At 45.0% G+C, this 22,779-nt stretch overlaps 1 protein-coding gene across 5 annotated transcripts in view; it reads left to right on the top strand.

Annotated features, from left to right (window-relative positions):
• LSAMP (limbic system associated membrane protein) overlaps positions 1-22,779 on the top strand; it is a 1,389,250-nt gene that overhangs the window by 887,562 nt on the left and 478,909 nt on the right. Inside the window, exon 2 of one of the 5 annotated variants that reach the window (XM_084611602.1) lies at positions 18,286-18,364. In XM_084611602.1, the coding sequence (XP_084467728.1) occupies positions 18,286-18,364 (79 nt within the window). Of the gene's footprint in view, positions 1-17,931; positions 18,365-22,779 lie in introns of those variants that run through there. The other 4 variants (XM_084611601.1, XM_084611603.1, XM_084611604.1 and 1 more) reach the window with 4 other exon arrangements.

Here is a 22,779-nt window from a genome sequence, read left to right as displayed (position 1 = left end):
AGAACAAGGCAAAGTTTGTACCTTGGGGAAGTTTTTAACCTAAGCTGGTAGAGATAAGCTTAGGGGGTCTTTCATGCGGGTCCCCACGTCTGTACCCTAGAGTTCAGAGTGGGGAAGGAACCTTGACACCACCCATCTGCCCAAACACATGGCAGTTTATGAAAAGATATTATGGGGCCCAGAGATAATGATTGTCAATTTCATCTTAGAAAAGATTTCAGGTATGAAACTAAAGAACCATGTGTCCATTCAGACCAATATCAGTGACATCCATGCTTTGTGATGGATTGAACACACCTGTGACAAGGTACAGGGACTGGTCCTCAATGATCAAATGATGAAGTCCAATCCTATTTTCCCCTCCCCTGGCACAAGTGCTGAGGAGCAGGGCTATAAAAGTAGCTGCTTTGGGAGGATGATGGTGACGATGTCTTCGGGGAGATTGGGTAGCTAGAGCAGGGTTCAGCCCCAAGCTGGGACAGTTTTCTCTTTCCTTGTCTGCCTAGGCTTAGTTACTTTGCTATCTTGTTTATGAACATCCCATGAAGAAAGAACCCTGTAGACTGCAACTGTATTTTTTTTCTGCTGAATCATCTTGCCAGTTTATACCGTATAATACAGATCTCACTACAGAGATATGCAGTGTCGTTGTATCAAATGGGCGATGGTCACAGAGGGGAGCTGGTCTCTTCTTGAGGGGCTGTAAAACCGGCACATTGCACTGCAACCCCTGCCTTGTTAAGTGACGTGGGGAGGGTTTGTGCCAGGTGCAGTCAAAGTGTGTTGGCCTTTTCCCAGTAAGGATAAGCCATTGCCTCAGTCTAAAGATCTCAGTTGTAACATACTCTGTGTCTCATATGCACCATAGGATGCCTGCTACGTTGAGTTCCATCTGTTGTATAGCTGTCAGTCTTATCATCTGGGATGAGCTGTAACCAGAGTACTCAATTCAATCCCTTCCACGCCCACTGGAACGTCTGAATTTGAGAAGAGTCCAGAACCACATCCAAACATTGCCACTCACCCCGTCTTAGATTACAGTGTAATGGTGTACATGCAGTGCAGGGCTTCCCACTAATCAAACAGACTCATCTACCCCAGCACAGGGGCTCTACTCACACCACAGAATAAACACCTGCCCACTAGTAGGTACCATGCACCCTAGCAGCAGATCGGGCACTATGTGAGAGTAACAGGGGACATTCCAGGTCCCTTATTTCATTATAAAGTTGGGTGACAGCTGCAAAAAATATATTTGCAAATGTGCATTGTAACAAAAACTTGAAATTTCATTTCATCTCCCTTTGAAATCCCCTTTATTTTCTTTTTGTGAATGACTGATTTTTTTTTCCTATGAGATTGTTAGTGGAAAGCCGGCCTGTCCCGAGTAATCATGTGAGCATATGTGTTCACTTTGCTAGTGGTAGCAGTACTGACACTGTGTGTGTGTGTTTGTTTATTTGTACCAGCAACGTCCTAAATACTTGTGCATGTGTCTTTTCATGCAGTAATGTGAATACTTGTGCAAACATGTTTACACAAGTATTCTTACTATGTATTGATATTCTGGTCCTGCTTACAGAAGTGTCAGTTATGCGATCAAGGAGCAAAAGCTTTATCATTCGACTCAGTACAACTAGTGAAAGCTCAACACCATAATTGTGGCTAATGGTTTGCAAGCAAAGTATGAACCTTTTATTTATATATTCATTAAAAGATTTCAAACAGTGGCCACATTTGTAAAAATGGATGATTTGCGAATATCAAGAGGGGGTTATCTTTGTGGAAGAAGTTGTTGGCTACTAAGTTTGCCCAGCGTGACTTCCGATCTCCTGGATTTATTTGCTGGCTGAGCCATGACAGGAAGAGAGGTCTGTTTGTAATTATAGCATATTCCGTTAGTGAGAGGCTTTCTTGACAAGGTTTCAGGCATCCATGTTCTTCCTGAGTGTAGAAGGGGCTGTTTAAAATGTGAAAGGCCTTAGTTAAGTGCTCTTGTGGAATACAGATTGACCCACGTGCTGCTTGTTGTATTTTCCATCAGGGAAGGAGGCAAGAGGGGAAAGGACAGAAGGAGGGAGAGTTTATTTAGGCACCTGAAGAGTCAAATCAATTTCAATAGCAATTCCCTCACTCCACTTATCTAAATATTTACTGGAAAAATATGAGCAGAAAGGTGCCTCTCGAACTAGATGTTTCCTGGTGGAGTTGGCTCTTGCTTTGTACGCTGCAGACATGATGAGGAAAGGCTCCTGGATGGGGATTTTGATTTGAACACTGGTCTCTGTTTCATGTTGAGCTCCACAATAATATCCTATAGGAGACTTGAAATGGTTTCAGTCAGGGAAGAAATCCCACCATATATTTCCATCTTAGCCTTTAATAAATGAAAAGCTCATTAGGAGAGCAGCCGTTTATCAGCATGACTGAGCTGGGAGTAATGGAAATGTGCACTACACTTGCTTGTACTATGGCTGACTGAAGCCAGTGCTGTTTGCTTCTCACTTTCATAACCACTCAACTCATAACAAACTTGTTGGAATATCAGTTAAGAAAGTGAATTTGAATTTGAGGAAATTTCTTCCTTTCCCTCTTTCCTTTGTTTTCTTCTGTGTTGTGCTCAAATGCCAGCCGACCTCCCCGCCCCCTCCCCCCCAAAAAAACCCCAAAGAACCAAAACACCTACAGAGAGTCAGGGTTAAGAGGCAGATACAAGGAGTGAAATCCTGGTCCCATTAAAGTCAATGGCAAAACTCCTGTTGACTCACTGAGACCAGGATTTCACCCAAGCTGTATATAACAGTCAGAAACTCTAACGGGGAGAGGCTCTTTGAGTTATCGGCTCTTCCCCATGGCTGTCCTCCTCCCACAATAGCGCTAAGCTGTGATGAGAGAATTGGTGTATTCAGGAAACTCCCTGCTTGGTACTAAGCAGAATTGGCTTAGTACTTTTTGCCAGGCCTGCAAAACATTTTGCTACCAAGTCCACCCCAACGCACCCACAAAACTGACTGAATATTGTAAACCAAGCTCTCATCCTGTTCTGCATCAGGACTCACCTACACTGCATGTTGTTGCTGTGAGTGTTGTGTTATACCAACCCCTTGTAGATCATGTTCTGTACCAGGAGCGCTGTAGGTGCTCCCAGCACGAAGCTCCACTGATTGTCGTCCTTAGCAGGTTTGCATTAAACTCTCAAGCATGTCTGGTAAGTACAGGAAGATTCTTAGCTAGAGTTGGCAGAGAGGAAAGAGTGGAAATAGGTTGGGTGCAATAGCTGAGACAGTTACAAATAAAGATAACCATGTTGACACCTAGTGGGTAGCCCATTGGCACAAAGGGATTTCTCAGGTCTAGTTCATTGCTGTATTAAAGGGCAATTAATTATTGACCTGTAGGTTCCATTGGCCACAGTTCAGTTGCATTATCAATGATTTAATTTGGGGCCTTTCCCTGTAATTCTCTTGTCATCCAGCTGTAGAAGTTGCTCACATCACCGGTCTTCCCTCCACAGCCAGCTCCAAGGCGGCTGCCTCCAACCTGTTGCTCAACCTCACACTGTTTTTTGTCTGTGCCCCCAAGATCTCACCTAGTAATGAGACAGCAGGATCATTCCACTTTAAACAAACACCACTTTTTCTTGTGTCGTGTGGAGATGTGGCACTGAAAACCAGGAACGTCCCTGTTGATTGTACAGGAAGCAGTGCTTTGCCCTGTTTTGTGTGAACCACCTGTTACTGAGCTGAGCGAATTGACAGCTGGCTGGGGGAGCAGATATGTGCCGCAGGGACCCTCCCCCCCCAATGCTTGTCACCTAAAGTTACCGCTGCAACTTATGAAACCTCCCAGAAAGCATCCTCTACCACTAGCCCTCTCAGGAGGCTATGTGAAATCTCTCACCAGCTGCTGCTCTGGGGACTGTGCCAAAAACTGGGGGATATGCATCCAGAGGGCATCGTGACAGCAACACTGTAGCAAGTGTGGATGCAGGGCAAAACTTCAACCTACTTCAGCTAAATAGATAAAAGCCTGTTGTAAACCGATGTAAGTGTCCACTCATGAGTTCACTTTGGTTTAATTAGATCAATTTAAACACCAGTTTTAGTTAAACTGGAGCAATGCTTGTGCGTAGATGCGCCCTGGGACTGGGCCATGCTGCGGGGGGTGCGTAGCAGCAATTGAACTGCACCACCCCTACAACCCAGATTAGGGGTTGTAGGTTGACCATCCACACATCTGCTCCTCTCCACTGCACTGCACGTGAGCACCAGGGTATGACAGGGTATTGTGGGTGGGAACAAAAAGGAGAAAAGTGGGACTCAAAGGAGTAAGAACCTACATGAGGACAAGATTTTTGATAGTAGAGGGTCCTTTTAATCCAGCAGATAAAGGCATAAGGCGGTCCAGTGGCTGGAAGTGGAAACTAGATAAATTAGGCACACATTTTTAATAATGAGGATAATTAACTATTCCAATTAGGGACATGGATTCTTCACATGTTGAAGTATTAAAGACCAGATGTTTTTTCTAAAAAATATACTGTAGATCAACCACAAGTGCTGGGTTTGTTGCAGGAATCTCTGGGTGAGGTACTATGGTCTGTGTTATGCAGGAGGTCAGACGAGGTGATCAGAATGGTTCCTGCTGGCCTTCAAACTTGTGAAGTTATCAATGTGACAGATTGAATAAGTGTGGAAGAAAGACTGAGGGTGAGAACTAGAGAGGCAACAAAAATAGGAACAAGCAAGGGGAAGGCGAGTGGAGAAAGGAGCAGGGGAGAAAGGTGTGGGGAAGGAAAAGGAAGACAAAAGCATACAAAATACAACAAGAAGGACTGGGCACTTGTTACTCCTGTCCTTGCCTCAGTCTCCAGCTGCCAAACCTTTCGGTTCGCTGACCTCCCTGAACCCTGCTAAAACAACACTTTCTGAGCCCTCATCCACAGAACAGGTGTCCTGGTTTTTCACCTTGAACATCTGTTCGTAAGTAAATTCTCTTTATTTTCAACATAAATACTGGCCCAAACTGTGAAACTATTGTAGAGCACTTGCAGGATTCAAATTCAGGCAGGCCACAGTTTCAGAGGGACCTTTCCAACATTTTTGTGTACAAATCTATCTATTACCCTGTTGTCCTTCAGGCTTTCTGAAGGTTCATGTTCTTCTGATAGCATCACAAATCCTGAGAGTCTTTCCTGACTCCTCGAAGATCTCACTTTAAGTTTCATAAAGCTATATGGGAGCCCCACACAATGGATAAGAAAATGTGCAGAACAACAGACAGCTGCAGTCTATTCTTCACAATCAAATACATTTTCTAGCAGTGCTCAATGTGTAGCCTGTCATTTCAGCGAGGCTTTGAAGCTCCATTAGTAAGCACCAGTGTTAGAATGATTATAATTGTCCATTAGGATTTCGTTGAGTGCTCCTCGTCAGAGCTAGGTGTCGCAATTATGGGAGGGCTGCAAAGCAAGGGATTTTTGCAACCTCTTCACTGTAAAGGATTCCTGTCCACTATGATTCCACCACTATCAGAGCGAGCTAAATGATGGCATTTCCCCAGTGAAAAATTTAGATCTTAGAGGGATGGGGGAATTCATCCCAAATCAGGATGAAAAGTAAAAAAACTTGAAATTTTTTTACTGGAAGAAACGTTCTGAAAAATTCAATTTCAGTCAAATTGAAATGGAATTTTTTTGGCTGCTCCCGGCTGCCTGCCTCCTGGACCACTGCCTCCCCATGCCCCAAAACTTCCCAGTCTGGTTGCTGGGTGGGGACTAGGGCAGCCCTGGGAAGCAGTTACCCAGGGAGTCGGAGAGCCTGCATGGTTTCTGTCAAAATGTTTGATGGAATGAATACATTCCCACAGATTGCTTCAATTCCATCAAATCAGCATTCTCCAGAGAAAAAGTGTTCCATTGGAAAATGTTTGTATAGCTCTAAACAGTATACATGGCAAGCCAGCTAAGGCCTTGTGGAGTGCGAAGGAGAGTATTCTTTTACAAACCACCAACGGAACTAATGTGTCTTATATGCCCCCCCCACCTTACCATATTGTCTGTGCACCTCCACAGTCTGTGATGTATTTACCCTCACAACAGAATGGGTAGGTTTGTGCTATTATCCCCATTTTACAGATGGAGAACTGATTCACAGAGGGGCTACATGACTATCCTGAGATCCCACGGGAAGTTTGGGGCACAGCAGGGAATTGAACCCTGGTCTCCAGTTTGCACTCTAACCACTAGATCATCTTTCCATGTGCATGTGTTGTGGGGGAGGGGTGTTTAGGCACTGTCTCACCAGCCTCTTTCTGCAGAAGTGGTGCCTGTTTGTGCTGGTGTCTGTGCACATTTGCCAAGATATAATGAAATATTTTGTAGAGCGCATTGGTCCAAATCAGGTGGGTCTTGGAGTGAGAGCTGGGAGGATTTTGTGTGCAGCGGGTAAATTTGGGGGTTTAGGGCATGTCTATATGGAGAGTTATCATGCGACAAACTGGGGTGTAAATCTTCAGCTTGAAACCGCAGTAGATCAAGGCGTTTAGTACTCAGAAACAGGGTGCACACTCCAGCTAGTGTGCGTCAAGCTACGGTGCTGTAGATTTACACCAACGTCTGCTCGAACTCTCCATATAGACAAGGCCTTATGGAGCACTATACAAACATGAAATACTTCATTTCCTCCAAACACATTTGATGTAAGTAAGTGTGTCCATTTTTACGGCTGTGCAAGTGGAAGTACAGAGAGGACAAGGCAATCACTTTCATACCTGCACGTATAAAGTTAGGCAGTTTAGTTAGTTGAGCATGAGGGTGAAATCCTCACCCCCCCCCTGAAATCCATAGGTTTACCATCGACTGCCATAGAGTCAGGATTTCACCTCTAAATAAAAGTAGTCTGATGTTCAGAGATGCTGAGCATTCACAGCTCCATTAGTGTCAATGGGAACTGTGGTCACTCGGTCACTCTGGATTTACGTGCTTAACTTCAGGCACCCAAGTTTGGAAATGTTGGCCTCTATAACCTGTCCAAGTCCACATAAGAAGTGTCAGATCAGGGATTAGGCCCTTATTTAGTTCATATGCCGTCCTCGCTTTCAGGGTATTAACTGCCCCTCCTTGTGGCAGAGAGTTGTGCTGGCTCAGCCTCTGGCAGCCAGCTGCAATGGAACTTATGGCATCCGTAGTTCCATCAGTGGTAGGCTGAGCCGCGCTGCCTCCTCCTGTTGGGAAGTAATTTGAGGACTTCTGAAAAATCAAAGGGCCTAGGACCTTTGTAACAGGCCCTAAAGGCTAGCCCTGGGTGGCTTTCAGAGAATTGTAAATAATAGGAGATCTTTAAGAAAAATCAGTGGCACACTTTCAACACCTCTGTTACATTTTCAAAGCTGGATGCTTACTATTGTTTTCATTGCAAATTGAGATTTTTTTTCCTTTTAGGTTTCTAGTTCTTCTGAAATGGGAGGGACTTGTAGGCTTTGGTCCTGCAAGGAGCAGTGCTGGTAGTGACCAAATAATTAATGTCACAAATCACTTTCAGCCCTAATCCCATAATTCCACACACTCCTAACTTTCTGAAAAAAATATCTTTTGGGGCTTCCTTTCTTTGCCTCCCCTCTCTCCGCCCCCTCCCCAGATTTGGTCTTCAGCCAAAGGTGAAATTTTCTGAGAAATCTGAACAAAATCGCTTCATCCATTTGAACTTTTATTTTTTCCTTTTCAAAAAATGATCGAGACATTTCTCCCCATACACACACACACACAGAGCTCAAGGACAGCTGCAGTTTGGAACCTAGGGCCAGGTCCTCAGCTGTTATAAATCTCCGTTGACCTCAGTAGTACCACCACCTCAGTTTAAGCCAGTTGAGAACGTGGCACGTGGCTTGCAAATCATCCACACTGACGAGTACAACCATGATCAGTTGGGAAACATGGGCTGCATATTAAGAAAGTTACAAATGACTGAAAGTTGGCAGTAGCTGTTTCACAGTAGAATATTCCGTTATGGCTGAATGCCCAGGTTTAGAAAGAGGTATTGCATGTGTCTGTGTGATTCCAGAATCGTGACCTGTCAATGAATGTTGTTAGGTGTTTAAGCTCTTTTGCCTGGTTTAAGGGCTTACTTCACTTAAGAAGAATCTCAGCCTGGGGCATTGCAAAGTGTGGCCCTATGCATGACTTAGGCCTAAGATGACCATATTTTCAGATTAAAAAAGTGGGGTATCTGTGTGTGTGACATTTTTTAGGGTTGTCAAATAGTCATAAGAAGTATACTTTCTTCCTCAAAAGATGTGCTGGTGTCATTACTGCCAGCTGCTGACTCAGCTGCTGACACGTGCACATGTCTCACAGTACAGTTCCAGTAACTTAGTGCTTTGAATGAGTATCATGGAACTCTGAGCAAGTCTCATGAACACTTGCTTTGGGGAATAGAACAGCTTTGATTCTACATTCATTTGACTTTTCTCTTCACTCCAAACTCTGGTCGTCCCACTGAACATGCATTCCAGTGGACTGCTTCTTCCTTGTGAACACAGAGCACATTCTACTTTATGTCCCGCTGCATCTTGAACAAACATTTTATAGTTATAAACACATCAAACACTTCGGTCATTGCAGGTGTGCTGAATAAAGATCCTGGGATGCTTGGACATCATAGAATCATAGAAATGTAGGGCTGGAAGGGACCTTGAGAGGTCATCAAGTACAGTCTTTGTTCTGGTTCTGCCCCAAAACCTAGACCATACCTGACAGGTGGCTGTCTAACCTGTTCTTAAAAACCTCCAGTGATAGGGGTTCCACAGCCTTCCTGGGAAGCCAGTTCCAAACTTAACTATCCTTATAGTTAGAAAGTCTTTCTAATATTTAACATAAATCTCCCTTGCTATAAACTATGCCCATTACCTTTTGTCCTACCTTCAGTGGACAGGGAGAACAACTGATCCCTGTCCCCTTTACAACACCCCTTTAATGTGTGACCTCGCTCAACAATGACTGAAAATCACATTTTACAAGTGATCATTTCTTGGCTTTTTGGGAGAACATGTGGAGTGAGCCGTTGGGTCTCCCTTCAGTTCCTAGAGGGCAGTTGTCCACATCATACAAACTACCATCACAACTGGCCCTAGTTAGTTGCCTTGTTAGCAATGTCAACAGACAGACCAAAGGCAAAACACCCACCCTTGCATGTTAATTGCTGAATGCCTTCAACTTTCATTGATTACAGTGAAAGCTGAGAGCACTCCAGCATTTCAAAGGATCAGTCTCTGAATAGCTATGGACACTGAACTTGTTTGTTTCTTTCTCTCTTTCACTCTTCTTGCCAAATCCTATCATGCTCTATCTCAGATAATTCTTTAGTGCCCGTCAGCATAGCACTTTATCACTGTAAGGCCATGTCTACACTACAAACTTTGGTCAACACAAGTTATGTCAGAATAAAGCTGCCACAGTAAATATATCACTTATGCACTTGCATAGTTGGCTCCTTGCGTCAGTACTGCCTGTACGCACAAGGACTGCTTGTATCAATGCAGAGTGTGGTGCACCATGGGAAGGTTTCCCAGTGTGTAATGAGCCACAATCCAGTGTGGTGTCTTTTGGGAAATTTTGGCAATGCATGGTGGGGCAGAAATATGTTTTCTAGGGGTGACTGAAAGGAAGGGGTCAACTTCCCAGCATGCAAGCATCTCCATCCCATAATGTCATCTATATTCCATAATTTTTGTGCCTTTTTAAAAAATCCCATGAACCCATGCAGTCCTCTCACTGTCCACCATCTCTGACAGAAGCATGGAGTCTGCACAGCTTTGCACCATTGTCATGAGCATGGCAAACACAGGATCAGATTCCTCCAGTATTTGCAGAGGTCCAGGAAGAACCACGGCACTGGAGGGTGTGATGATTTCTTGGAGGACAAATTGCTGTGGGACACAGGAATAACCAACTCAAGATTGTTGGTGATATTCACAGAGCAGCTGTAGGTGTGGAGTGCCACTTCTGGGCTCAAGAAAGGAGCACTGACTGTCGGGATCCCATCCTAATGCAGGTGTGGGATGATGAATAGTGGCTGTAAAACTTTTGAAACTGCAAGGGCACATTCGTGGATCTATGCACTGAGTTCGCCCCATCCCTTCAGCACAGAGACATCAAATTTGGAGCTGCGCTGACAGCGAGGAAGTGCGTGGTGATTGCACTGTGGAACCGTGCAGTGCCGGATTGCTACTGGTCTGTGGGAAATCATTTTGGAGTTGGAAAATCCACTGTGGGAGCCATTGTCATGCAAGCATGCAGGGCCATTATTTGTTTCCTTCTATGCAGGACTGTGACCTTCAGCAATGTGCAAGGCATAGTGGATAGATTTGCAGCAATGGGGTTCCTGAACTGTGATGGAGCAATAGACAGCACACATCTCCCTAATTTTGGCACCAGATCACCTTGCCACAGAGTACGTCAACAGAAAGGGCTACTTTTCTATGGTAATGCAAGTGTTGGTGGATCACCGGGGATATTTCACTGACATCACTGATGGCTGATCGGGGAAGGTGCATGTCGGTTGCATCTTTAAGAACACTGAATTGTTCACAAAGCTACAAACAGGCACTTTCTTTCCCGACTGGCATATTACCATAGATGATGTTGAAATGCCAGTAGTGATCATGGGTGACCCAGCCTACACATTACACATAGCTCATAAAGCCGTACACTGGTCATCTGGATGGCACCTAGGAATGACACAGCTACCAGCTCAGCAGGTGCAGGATGACAGTTGAACGTGCTTTTGTTAGATTAGAGGGTTGCTGGCACTGTTTACTTACAAGGTTGGATGTCCGTGGAAAAAAAAACATCCTAATGGTTATAGCTGCCTGCTGTATCCTGCATAATATCTGTGAAGCAAAGAGGGGAAAATTTGCTGCTGAGCTGGAGGGGCTATCTACTGAGTTTGAATATCTAAACACAAGGGCTATTAGAAGAGCTCAAAGCAAAGCTATACAGCTCAGGGAGACTTAGAAAGAGCACTTTAACAGCGAGCCACAGTAATGTATTGTGGTGGACTGTGCTCTCCTTGGCCCTGCTATTCTGGGGCCTGTTAGGAATTGTGTGGTGGTCGGTGCACATTTTATTAATGTAACACTGTCAATACACCTTTAATTTTTCAGAGCATGCTGTACATTTTATGTTTATTTCATTTTGTCACTGATCCTCTGAGTTCTCACGCTGTACAGCAATAAGTAAGTGGGTGCTTTCAGAACTGGTAGGCACTCTGCAGCATATGTTATGAACTAATAAAGATGAATTATTTTCAAAATAATAGAATTTTATTCAGTAACAAAACCAGTGCAAAAAAAAAATCTGTGCAATTTAAAAGCAAATTCATTAAAAACTTAATAAATTAAGGGAACAGAACTTAACTAGGGGAAAGAACATTCATGTCAATTTTACCTACACATACACTGACCTGTGAAAGCCAGGGTTGCTGCATGTGATGCTCTAATTGTCCTTAATGCCCTGTGGGGTGGAATAATAGGGGTAAGGATGCACCCCATGATACCCTCACATAGAATGTTAAGGGGGTGATGTAGGGAGGCCCTAGACTGGAGTTCTCTGTGGACTGTAAAAGGAGATTGTCAAGGTTCCTCCCCCACTCTGAACTCTAGGGTACAGATGTGGGGACCTGCATGAAAAACCTCCTAAGCTTATCTTTACCAGCTTAGGTCAAAACTTCCCCAAGGTACAAAATACTACCCCCGTTATCCTTGGACTGGCCGCTACCACCACCAAACTAATACTGGTTACTGGGGAAGAGCTGTTTGGACGCGTCCTTCCCCCCAAAATACTTCCCAAAACCTTGCACCCCACTTCCTGGACAAGGTTTGGTAAATAGCCTCACCAATTTGCCTAGGTGACTACAGACCCAGACCCTTGGATCTTAAGAACAATGAACAATCCTCCCAACACTTGCACCCCCCCTTTCCTGGGAAATGTTGGATAAAAAGCCTCACCAATTTGCATAGGTGACCACAGACCCAAACCCTTGGATCTGAGAACAATGAAAAAGCATTCAGTGTTTTACAAGAAGACTTTTAATAAAAAATAGAAGTAAATGGAAATAAAGAAATCCCCCCTCTAAAATCAGGATGGTAGATATCTTACAGGGTAATTAGATTCAAAAACATAGAGAACCCCTCTAGGCAAAACCTTAAGTTACAAAGAAGATACACAGACAGAAATAGTTATTCTATTCAGCACAATTCTTTTCTCAGCCATTTAAAGAAATCATAATCTAACACATACCTAGCTAGATTACTTACTAAAAGTTCTAAGACTCCATTCCTGTTCTGTCCCTGGCCAAGAGGACTACAGACAGACACAGACCCTTTGTTTCTCTCCCTCCTCCCAGCTTTTGAAAGTATCTTGTCTCCTCATTGGTCATTTTGGTCAGGTGCCAGCGAGGTTACCTTTAGCTTCTTAACCCTTTACAGGTGAGAGGAGCTTTCCCCTGGCCAGGAGGGATTTCAAAGGGGTTTACCCTTCCCTTTATATTTATGACAGAGATGAACCTGGATTGTTGAACCTGTCGGCTCACAAGAGTCTGTAGCATCAGTCTGCTGTTTGCTGCCAAAGAAGCCCCATTATGTCCCGGTGCACCTCCCTCTCCTTTTTCTGCTGGGATTCCTGGGCCTTCTCCTATTCGCTCTTTCCTTCTCCAGGCCGTCAGCAATGTTCATCCTCCAGGCCCTTTGCTCACAGTCTGACGCAGTGCTGGCTTGCAAGATCTCTCTCAATATGTCAGCCTGAGTCGTCATCTTTCTCCTGTTTACCTGGCTCAGGCATTGCATAGGTGTGGAGGAGGTACACCTGAAGGCCGCAATGGCAGCAGCTGCAGATTAAACATGCACCAGAGTCAGTATAGTCACAATGGAGAGTGACAGTTAAGGTTCACTCCCTTCCCTTGCTCCCTGAAAGCATTAAGACATGCTCATTGACACTTCTGCTTTGGCGTGCTTGTGCAGGGTGCCACTCACAGCGCCAGCCATGGTGAATGTGGCCCACCAGGTGTGAGGGAAATGAGGAGAGAATTGCTGAGTTGCATGAAACTATGAGTAGAGGCCGACAGCACTGAATACTGGCACCGTTTTCCACAGCCAGTGGTGATTTTAGCTGTTATCTCACTAAGTAGTAACAAAGGCACAGAGAGCACAGCTGCTGCTAGCGTCCCAAAGCTGCTTGGGCCTGTATGCTGCTAGCCTGCGTACTGAAATAGTGCCTGCCAAAGTTATTGCTGAGTGGCATGGGAAAGTGTCCTACCACAGAGGAAGAAATAAGGCTGCCATCCCTAGAAACCTTTGGGAGAGGACTGCACAGTACCTCCATGGAAGTTTCATCCAGATTTTTCAGGAGAATTCAAAGGACGTGCCTGTGTACATAAACAAACTGCTCTGCATGCCACACACACCCTACCCCATGACAAGGCAATGAAAAGCAGATAACAACTCTACCTCTGTTTTATTGTACTGCTACCCCTTCTAGCACAAATAAATCAATGAAAAGTCGAAAGCCATGTCCCATTGTAATGGGAAATAAATGTACACACTTACACAAGGATCCTTTCCCTGAATCAGGCTCACCTATGCTTGACTGACTGGACTGTGGTGGTATCTCAAACAGGTCCTGGCTTGCAGCATAGCTTGGACCTCCCCCCCCACCCCGGTCACATGTCTCCCATCTTCCTTCTCATCATTTTCCTCCTTGTCATCCTCCACATTCTCCTCACTCTTGCTGTTTGTGCCAGGCCTGTGACTCGGGCTCCTCAGAAGTATCCACAGTGTTTTGCAGGATGATGGTGGGGTTTCTGCCAAGTAAGCAGCTCTTTGTAAAAGTGGCAGTTGTGCAGCTTAGCACCAGATTGACTGACTGTTTGCCTCCCCAGTCTTCTGATATGCCTGCTGCAGTTCCTTTGCTTTCACATGCCGCTGCTGGGCTCTGTTGTACCCCTTCTCCTCTATCCCCCAGGCAATCTACTCATAGATGTCCACATTTCAATGACTGATATGTAACTCTGCTTGCTCAGCCTCCTCTCCCCACAGACCAAGGAGATGCAATATCTCCTTTCTACTCCTGGCCACAGCACAATTGGAGTGTGTTTTGGTGTGGTCAGTTGGGCATTTGTATGCATCAGTGGAGAGCTGCTAGGTGTGCTCGCCAAGCTGGACAATCTGGAAAAGGCATTTCAGAAATTCCTGGGGCTTTAAAAGGTATAGGGGCTTTCTGATCTACATGACTCCTGGGCAATGAAGTTCACAGTTGTGACCACAGCAGTCAATGTGAGGCATTGTGGGACAGCTACTGGAGGACTGCTGGATTTGACATAAGTAATGCAGTGTCTACACTCACGCTCCATTGACTTCAGTACATTGACCATGGCTCAACATCGCTCAAGGAGGTGGTGTTACTGCATCGCTGTAATGGGGCGCTTACATCGGTGGGAGGCAAATTTAAGTGTGGATACACACACAACTAGGTTGGTGCCAGGAGGCTTATGTTGACCTAACTTTGTAGTGTTGACCAGGCCCAAGCAATGGTCCTGCCGGATCACTGTTGAGGGCATTGGCAGGAATAGTGTGAGAGAAGCGGCCCTGCCCTGCCTGTGCCATACCTGTACTGTAAGCTGACAAAATTTTGGAGTCTGGGACTGTGAATCCTGCACCTTTCATAAGTGCTAGGAAATAGTTTTAAAAGATGCTAAGGCAGATTTGTGGTGTCTGTGCACTGATTGTATGAAATTTCCCTCAAGATTTTGTATTGTTTCTTTATCTGCTTCCAGCAGGGGGAGATGGATCCAGAGAGTATTTCTATTGGGAAAACAAAATGACTGTGATATATTTTAATCATGAGGCTCTCTCTGAGATTTTTTATGTATGGTTCCAGGTTGTTTGGTTGTTTCTGTCCCTCTCTCTTGCATCCATTTACCTATAATAATGAATAAAACTGACCAGCCTTGAGGGATTACATGTTTCAGAGTTTGAGACCCTGGAGTGAATTTCGTCCCCATCTTGCAGTTTATTATGATGATTATTAAATAGTTACATGATGGTATTGCCCAGAGGCCCCAATCAGGACTGGGGCAGTTGAGGTAGGCACTATATAAATACATGGGAAAATGAGAGTTCCCAGTCACTCTTTCCCTTGCAGTTTCATTTCGGGGGAACTGGTCTCTCCCTGCAGTCCTCCTCCATTATTGCCCATGCAGTTCCGTCTCCGGGGAGAGGTTGGGGGTTGCAAGGGGATTTGACTTCCGCTCTCAGAGTCCCTGAGGTGACCAGAACCTTTGGATGGTCTTGGTTCTCTCTCTGTCCATGGTGGGGGGCCCCCTCTCCTCTCAATTTTTAATCTATGGGGATTTGGGATGTCACGTGAGCCCTGAGAATGATTTATTTCCTTCGCTCTTACTGATGCCCCCTCCATCATTCTCTCTATAAACCATATTGATGCCACTCTCCATGAAGTGCACCCTAAATATATTTAACTAGGCATTAAATTTAGATTTAATGGAATAGATATTTTTGTCTAGGTAAATACACTGAGAAAAGGAAATATTTAGTGAGCGTTAGCATTGTGTGGCAGATGCTCCTCACTTTGCATAATTGTTAATCTTCAGCAAATATGTTTTCCTTACTCCACTGGCATTTAATTGACATACAATAGCGCTTATTAAATGTAAATGAAATGCATATGGGAGACCCTGTTTAAAAAAAAAAGGGGTGGGGGGGTATATCACACTCCTGGCTTCTTGGCGCGAAGCAATCAATTCCACTATAGTCAACTTCATTACTGTGCCTGCTCTCACCACAACAGTAAGCATCCTCACAACCATGCCCAGGTCAATGCCGGCTGGGTAAGCTTCCTTGCGGCAGTGCTCTGCCCATGGCAGCTGGGACACCAGCAGTGTGAGCTTCCTCACAGAAGTGCCTTGGGGGTAGCAGCCTCTGAATTGAAGCTTTCTGGAGAGTTCTTTTTCAGCACCATCAAGGTCTTTTGCCGGACTAGGGTAAGATTTGATGAGAGTCCAGTTGTCTAGGCCTTCTCTCAGCAGTGCCCTAGTAGAGCCAGCCCCTTGCTGCAGCAGCTTGAGAGCATTAGTTCTCAATGTATTGGCTTAACCCTTTGGTTTCTTGTAGCTTCCCCTTGTTGGTCCCATTTCCCTTAAGTTCCCCCAGAGGAATTCTCAGTCTCTCTCATCTCCTTGCTTAACTACAAAGAGCTAGTCACTGCTGCTGCTGCCGCCAAAGCTGTATCCACTGTCAGGGGCCCAGGCCCTTATTCCCTAGTGCCAGGAAAGTTAGGCCTTGGGTCCCCCTTGTCCTCCGTAAGTATCCAGAAGTCTGACTCTTGGGAACAGAAAACATACAGGGCACCGATTACTGCTCCTCCCCTGGCAATGGGACTGAATGGGGCAGCAACTGACAGCCAGGCTGCTCTTCAGACCCTTTGGTCACCTGCTTTCCTCTTATCACCCCTTCAATTTCACCCTTCATTGCCGCTGCCCCCCCCCAACCCCAGTGCATTAGCCACTGAGCGGGTTACATGTGCAACGGAACTGGCCAGCCATCCCTAGGAGCAGTTCTTTCCATCCCTCCTCTGTGCAGGGAGGAAGGCAGGCATCAGCAGTAAAAACATACGGCTATTCCTCTCCATTAATTTAATCTCCTGTCTCTTGTGATGGTGATAGTATGTGAGCTAAGGGAGTGTTCCTCGGGTTGGCAAAGCTGCTGCAGGGATCAGGGCCCAGCTGCCAGTGCTGACATTCGGGGAGGACAGACTGAGTATTCACATTGCCGGCAACTCAATACAAGCATTGTCTCCAGTTCATCCCTCAAAGGCCGGGGGCGGGGGGACTGTTTATCTGGTGTGGGAAAGAGAAAGAGGGGAAAAAGCAAGATTTAGCCTGAAAAGTCAGTTGCCAAGAATGTTCCTTTAAATCAACTAGCTTCTGATTTCAGGCCACACTGCCAAGTTCTTTCTCCCCCTTTCTAGCCTTCTTTTTAATATTCCCTGTATCTTTCTCCCTTCCTTTTCTCCCTGCCCCCTTTCCAGCATCTCTCTCTCTCTCTCTCTCTTTCATTCTGTCTTCCTTTTTCAGCTCCCTGCCCTCTTCCTTTCTCATCCCTCTGTTCCAGACTCCTTTCTTTCCCTTATCCCCCCCTTTCCCACTGCTCCCTTTCTCATCCCCCCTTCCCATCCTTACTGCCTTCTTTCTCTTTATCCATGCTTCTCCAGCCTCCTCCCCCATCCTCCTTTTTCCAATGCCCTCCACCCTCTCGCTCATCTTTCCTTTCCAATCTCCTCTTCTTCACTTTTCCCCATTCTCATCCCCCTTTTCTCCAGCCGCCTTTATCCCCCCTCCTGCCCAGTCCCATACTTCCCTAACTTAGGTCTCTTTCTAAGCACCCAAGTCCCTCCTCTGAAGGAATCGGCCAGGCCTCAGATGGAGCTGTTGTCGTGACAACCTAAAGGAGCATCAGGCTTTGATCAGGGCTGGCTTCTGCTGAAGGGGGCAGTTGTGTGGAGAGGCAGGGGATGGGGGGTGTGTGCTGGGGTGGGAGGGGGAGAAGTGGCGGGTGAGGAGATGCTGCTGCTCAGGGCTCCCCTCCCCCCCTTCCCCGCGTGCTCCTGCTGTAGTGCTGAGCTTCTGTTTCACGAGTAAAGCTCCCTCCCTCCCTCCCCTCCTTGCCTCACTCCGCCTGGGAAAGTGGGTTAGGAAGGGAGCTCAGCGCTCAGAGACTGCACAGCCACTCGCAGGAGCATCCACACGCGGAGGGGAAGCACACAGGACTCTTCTTTTTCATTTTCGTTTTTTAACCATCACTCCAGACAGGTTTAATTATTTTTTTACATCTGCTTTTTTTTCCTCTTGCTTTGTTTTGATCTCTTCCCCAAGCACCCCATCCCCTTCTTTTTTGTTGGAGACTTTTGGTCAGACTTTTTTTGGAAAAAATTATTTTAGCTAAGTCAGCACAAGACTGAAAAGACCGAGAGAAAGTGGCAGCTAAGAGACTGCAAAATCACCTCTTCCTGGGGTTCTCCAGCAGAGACAGAGTTGTACATTATTTTTACTGTGTTTTCAAATACAGCTCTCTAGCTCTCTATCTAGCCATATACACGTGCAGAGAGAGACAAGTACATACACTGAAACTCAACCAGCCCAACCATGGGAGGAAGGGCTCAGCCTGATCGGAAACAATTACCGTTGGTCCTACTGAGATTGCTTTGCCTTCTCCCTACAGGGCTGCCAGTCCGCAGCTTGGATTTTACCCGAGGCACCGATAACATCACCGTGAGGCAGGGGGATACGGCCATCCTCAGGTAGGGCATTTTGCCAACTTTTTTTTGTGTGTGTTGTTTTACCCCCTGAACTGCAGTAGTGATTGCTGTTAGCGTTGGGGCTGTGTGCATGTGTATTTCTGTACCTTAATGTCACCCAAAAGCTTCTGACCCCCCCACCACCACCCTCCCGGAGAAGAAGGATTTTATTGGGAAAAGGAAAATGTGCTCATGCTAGACAGCGCTCATGCACGTGTGTGTTTTGCTGGCCCCGCAGTATCAATGGATAAATTGAAAGGGGTCCAGCTGAGCTTGCCAGATGTTCAGCTGCTCTCTTGATACTCCATTTTACTCCTATGCAAAACTTTATCCACTGTGTTTCCAGAACTCTGATATGAGATCTTCCTTTTGGAAGGTATGACTCTTATTTGTTTAATCCATTGGGGCTTCTCATTTTAAGAGCTGGCGAAATAAAGAGGGTTCCAACTCTGAGATCCGTCTGAGTTATGTCTCTGGTCACTGTATTGACTGCCTTTCATAGCCAAGGAAATGGGTCTATACTGTATGTACATGCACTAATGGTTCTCATGGGGGTATTGTTGCATGGGAAGGATGATTCTCTAGTATTGTGCAGAGCTAAGATTAACTGATCCCTATGGAGGCTTTGTAAGGGTCTTTCCCAGGCTATCTGGGCTTTGAACAAACCAATGTCCCACATAACTAAAATAAAATAAACTATCTCCCACAAGCTCCTTTTCAAATCCTACTTTTACCCAACTTACCTACTGTAACTTCCCCTACTGGACAAAGTAAGGGTGTGGGTGTGCGCATGCACGCACTTTATATTATGGCAGTAAAAGTACTGGACACAATCTAAAATAAGTCTGTAAGCTGTGTGAGTAGCTGATAGTGCACAAACCCTGGAGCATCTAGGGAGCAATTCCCTAGCAAAGCTAACTGCAGCAGCAAAGTTTCTTGCTCTTCCTCTGAAATAAATCCTACTAGATGTCACTAAGTGTCCTGCTACATGATCTGCTGTGCCCCGCATTTCTCCCTTTAGTGATGGAGGAGTATGTGTGTAGGGAAGATGTTAGGAAATAAGGGGGAGTATGTGTGTGTTTGTTCCTTCCTTTTCTCATTGCTTGTGTGTTGGGTTGTTTTGATCCTGGACTATCCTTTCAGCAGATTCATTCCCTGGCTCTCCAGACTCGTTAACTTGCATGTAAGGTTTATCCACATGGAGTAATAGGATTTGCAGAGTAATTCATCCGCCTCGCGTTCATGATGGAAGGGTTTAGACGCAACATGGAAAACACCTAACAATGATTGCTGCATCTGACTCCAGAGTCCTCTTCCCTCCTTCCACTCTGTGGGGATTCGTACATTTCATTAACCCTTTTCAGCAGGACTCCCCACCCTACTTCTATGCTGCAATTTTTTAATGCAGGTTTATTCCACCGCTCACCACTTTCGATGAGCAGCAGGGGACAGTGTTTGTTGGATGTGCTTAGAACATATGGCAGTAACCAAGCTATTTAAGCTCACTTGACCACCCCAGTCATTGGATTTCTATTTCTCACTTAACCGTGCAGCACTGGAGTTTATCGAGATGCTTTGTATTAAAACTGCATTTGCAGCGGAGTAGAATGTGTGTATCATTGAGGTGGTATTTGTAACTGCCATGCGTGAGGGTTTGTCAGTGTGATCTGAATAAGGATACGTATGAGAGCATCTCAGGCATGTGAAGGGAGTGTGTGGTTGCTAGTGTTGTGCCAGACACTCAAAGTGATCCAGCTGTGTGAGCCAGATGTGCAGTAAGTTACACGCTCACACGAGCTCTGTATCTCCAAGCTTTGTTACTTGCCCCAAGCAAGATGATGATCCTGGATTGATGGATCTCTGTCAGAAGTAATTGTGGACAGCATACATTCGCTCGCTTCCTCAGCCAGTCTTCCTTGGCTCTTTAAAGAGATCTGACAGGCTGTGTGGTGTTGGTTCCTTAAGATGAACAATGCTACTAGGGATGGCTTACTACCACCTTCCTTATGTCATTTCACTCCATGCCTGAGAGGAATGGGGAAAACTTGATTGGTTAGGAACCAGAGCTGCCACTTGGGGTTGGGATGGTAAAAAACATCCTTTCCAGTGGTCTTAAGTGTCTGTGTGATCTGGGATGACATTTCATCCTCCCAGAATTATACCAAGGACCTATTTGTTGCTTCCCCCCACTGTCTCCTCCCCACTTCTGCATGAAGCGTCTCATTTCAAGAGATCCTTCCATTGCCGGTGTGCCTGTGGCCTTGTCTACACTACCATTAATTTAAAATGCTCTCATCATAATACTCTTTCTGGTGCAGCTCCACCAATGATAACAAGAGTAGAAGAGTTACCCAAACCTCGTGCTGGCCTCCTGCACAGGGGTGAACTTAACCCTTAGTCATTTTTCTAATGCCCATCACGTCATCAGCTGAACACAAAATTGGCCAAGTTCATCCCTGGTCTAACTCCATTGGGTGAATTATGCTCAGTTACAGCAGAGAAGTCCAGTCAGGTCCCCAGAAGTACTCCCAATTTACACCAGTCTCAAAAGCTGATTCCTGAGTACCATTGAGGTGGTACTATGTGCCTTTGACTCCCAGTGACTTCACAGAGAGATTAGGCTCCTAAACACCTCCCAGAAGATGTTCAGTTGCTTGGAGGATCAGGACCTAGCAGACTGCAGAATCAAGCCCACTATTCTCGAGTGTTTCCAAGCACATAAATCAAAATCTGATTTTTTTTTTCTTATTACTGAAAAATACAAAATTTGATCCAACTTCTGAATAAATGGCCAATTTCCAATTTGACCAAATGTTTAAAAAAAATACTCAAGTTTAGTGTGATTATGGATATTGGAAATTTCAGCCCAAAGGGCAGTTGATTTCTGAAAGTTATATGTGTGTCAAAAGAGCAGCTACAATCACATTTCCAGCAATAATTACAGTGCTGTATATGTGATCCTGTAATATAAGCAGTTTACTCAAACTCCACGTTTTTGGCCTTAAGATATGTTATTGATATCCTGCATTTGCAGCAATGCTTATGGATAAAGCCCCTCAAGCAGAACACTAACATGGCATCAAAACAAAGTTTATGTTCTATGCAATCTGGAAAAAAGAAAAGTAAAAGCTGTTTAGATTACAGGTAGAATTAGCATATGATTTATAACAGGAAGCATTGAGCTGAGCTCTTTGCTAGAAATGACTATAGATCTATTCAGTGGTGTAAAGTAGCATATTAATATAGTCCTGACAGTAAAATCATAATCATTATTATTATTTGTATTATGGCAGCACTTCAGGAATCCAAGGTGCTGTGTAGAGTAAGAGACAATCCCTGTTCCATAGAGTTTTTAATCTTTTAGATAACACAGATATAGGATGGGAGGTGAAATAGAGGCACAAAGAGGTGAAGTGACTTCCCCAGGGTCACACAACCAGTCGTGGAATAAAATTCTCTCTAGGGTCCTATCTACTGTACCACATTGCCTCTCAACCAGTTAATACAATCAGCCAAAAAAATGCAACAGACCAGAGTTTTCATTAGTATGTCTTGATTTGCTTTGGCAGGGAATTGGCTGGAAGACCTATCAGGTCATCTTCCTCTCTAGTTTTTACAAGGCCTTGGTGTCAGGTAGAGTGGGCAAACAGAGAGAGATAAGCATATCAGGATCTGTTGCAGAAGAACAAACTATACTTCTGCTAATATTTTGTGTGTATCTTTACTACAATATGACTACTGTTTATGTGTGTATACAGGTATATAAGGGTTTGTGGTGTGTGTGTGTGTGTGTGTGTGTTTATGTACGTGTGTGTGCACAGGGATGGAGGGATGCTGCAAAATATATAGGCATGGCAGCAGCTGGTGTCACAAAATGTATGCCTGGTGATCAGGAGAATCACAAGATGTACTTTTCTGGAGGCTAGAGGGCTCACAAAATATATATGCCCAGTGGTGGCAGGGGCCATCGTGAAATATGTATTTGCCCAGAAACTGGGGTGTAACAGATCACAAACAAGGCTTCAATGGGGAATATGAAAAGGAAGTTGTATTGATATACATATGGTGTTTATACATATAACTTATGTTCAAGAAAGTGGAGGAGGAGAGACTGCGTCAGACTGTTGCTTTAACCTCCTCCCCTGGGTCTTCACATGCACTTCAGTTTGCAGCTAAATGCCATATGTTTTCCTGCTTCGTTGGCATTAAAATTTATATAGCAGTACGAGTTACCTGGAGTGTCTCTGAGCCCATATCTCTTCTGCTCCCCTTGCCTTGAATTAAATTGAAGTTACTGGGAGCTATGGTTTCTAACTATAATGTTTTCAAGTATGTATTGAATATACTGTGTTTTAAACCCAGATACATAGGGGGCTGGTTCTGATAGAGTGACAACGCCCATTCACATCTGTTGTAAC

The sequence above is a fragment of the Lepidochelys olivacea genome (assembly GCF_965140295.1).
Source record: "Lepidochelys olivacea isolate rLepOli2 genome assembly, chromosome: 1".
NCBI lineage: Eukaryota > Metazoa > Chordata > Testudines > Cheloniidae > Lepidochelys > Lepidochelys olivacea.
This window is presented reverse-complemented; position numbering and strand designations above follow the sequence as displayed.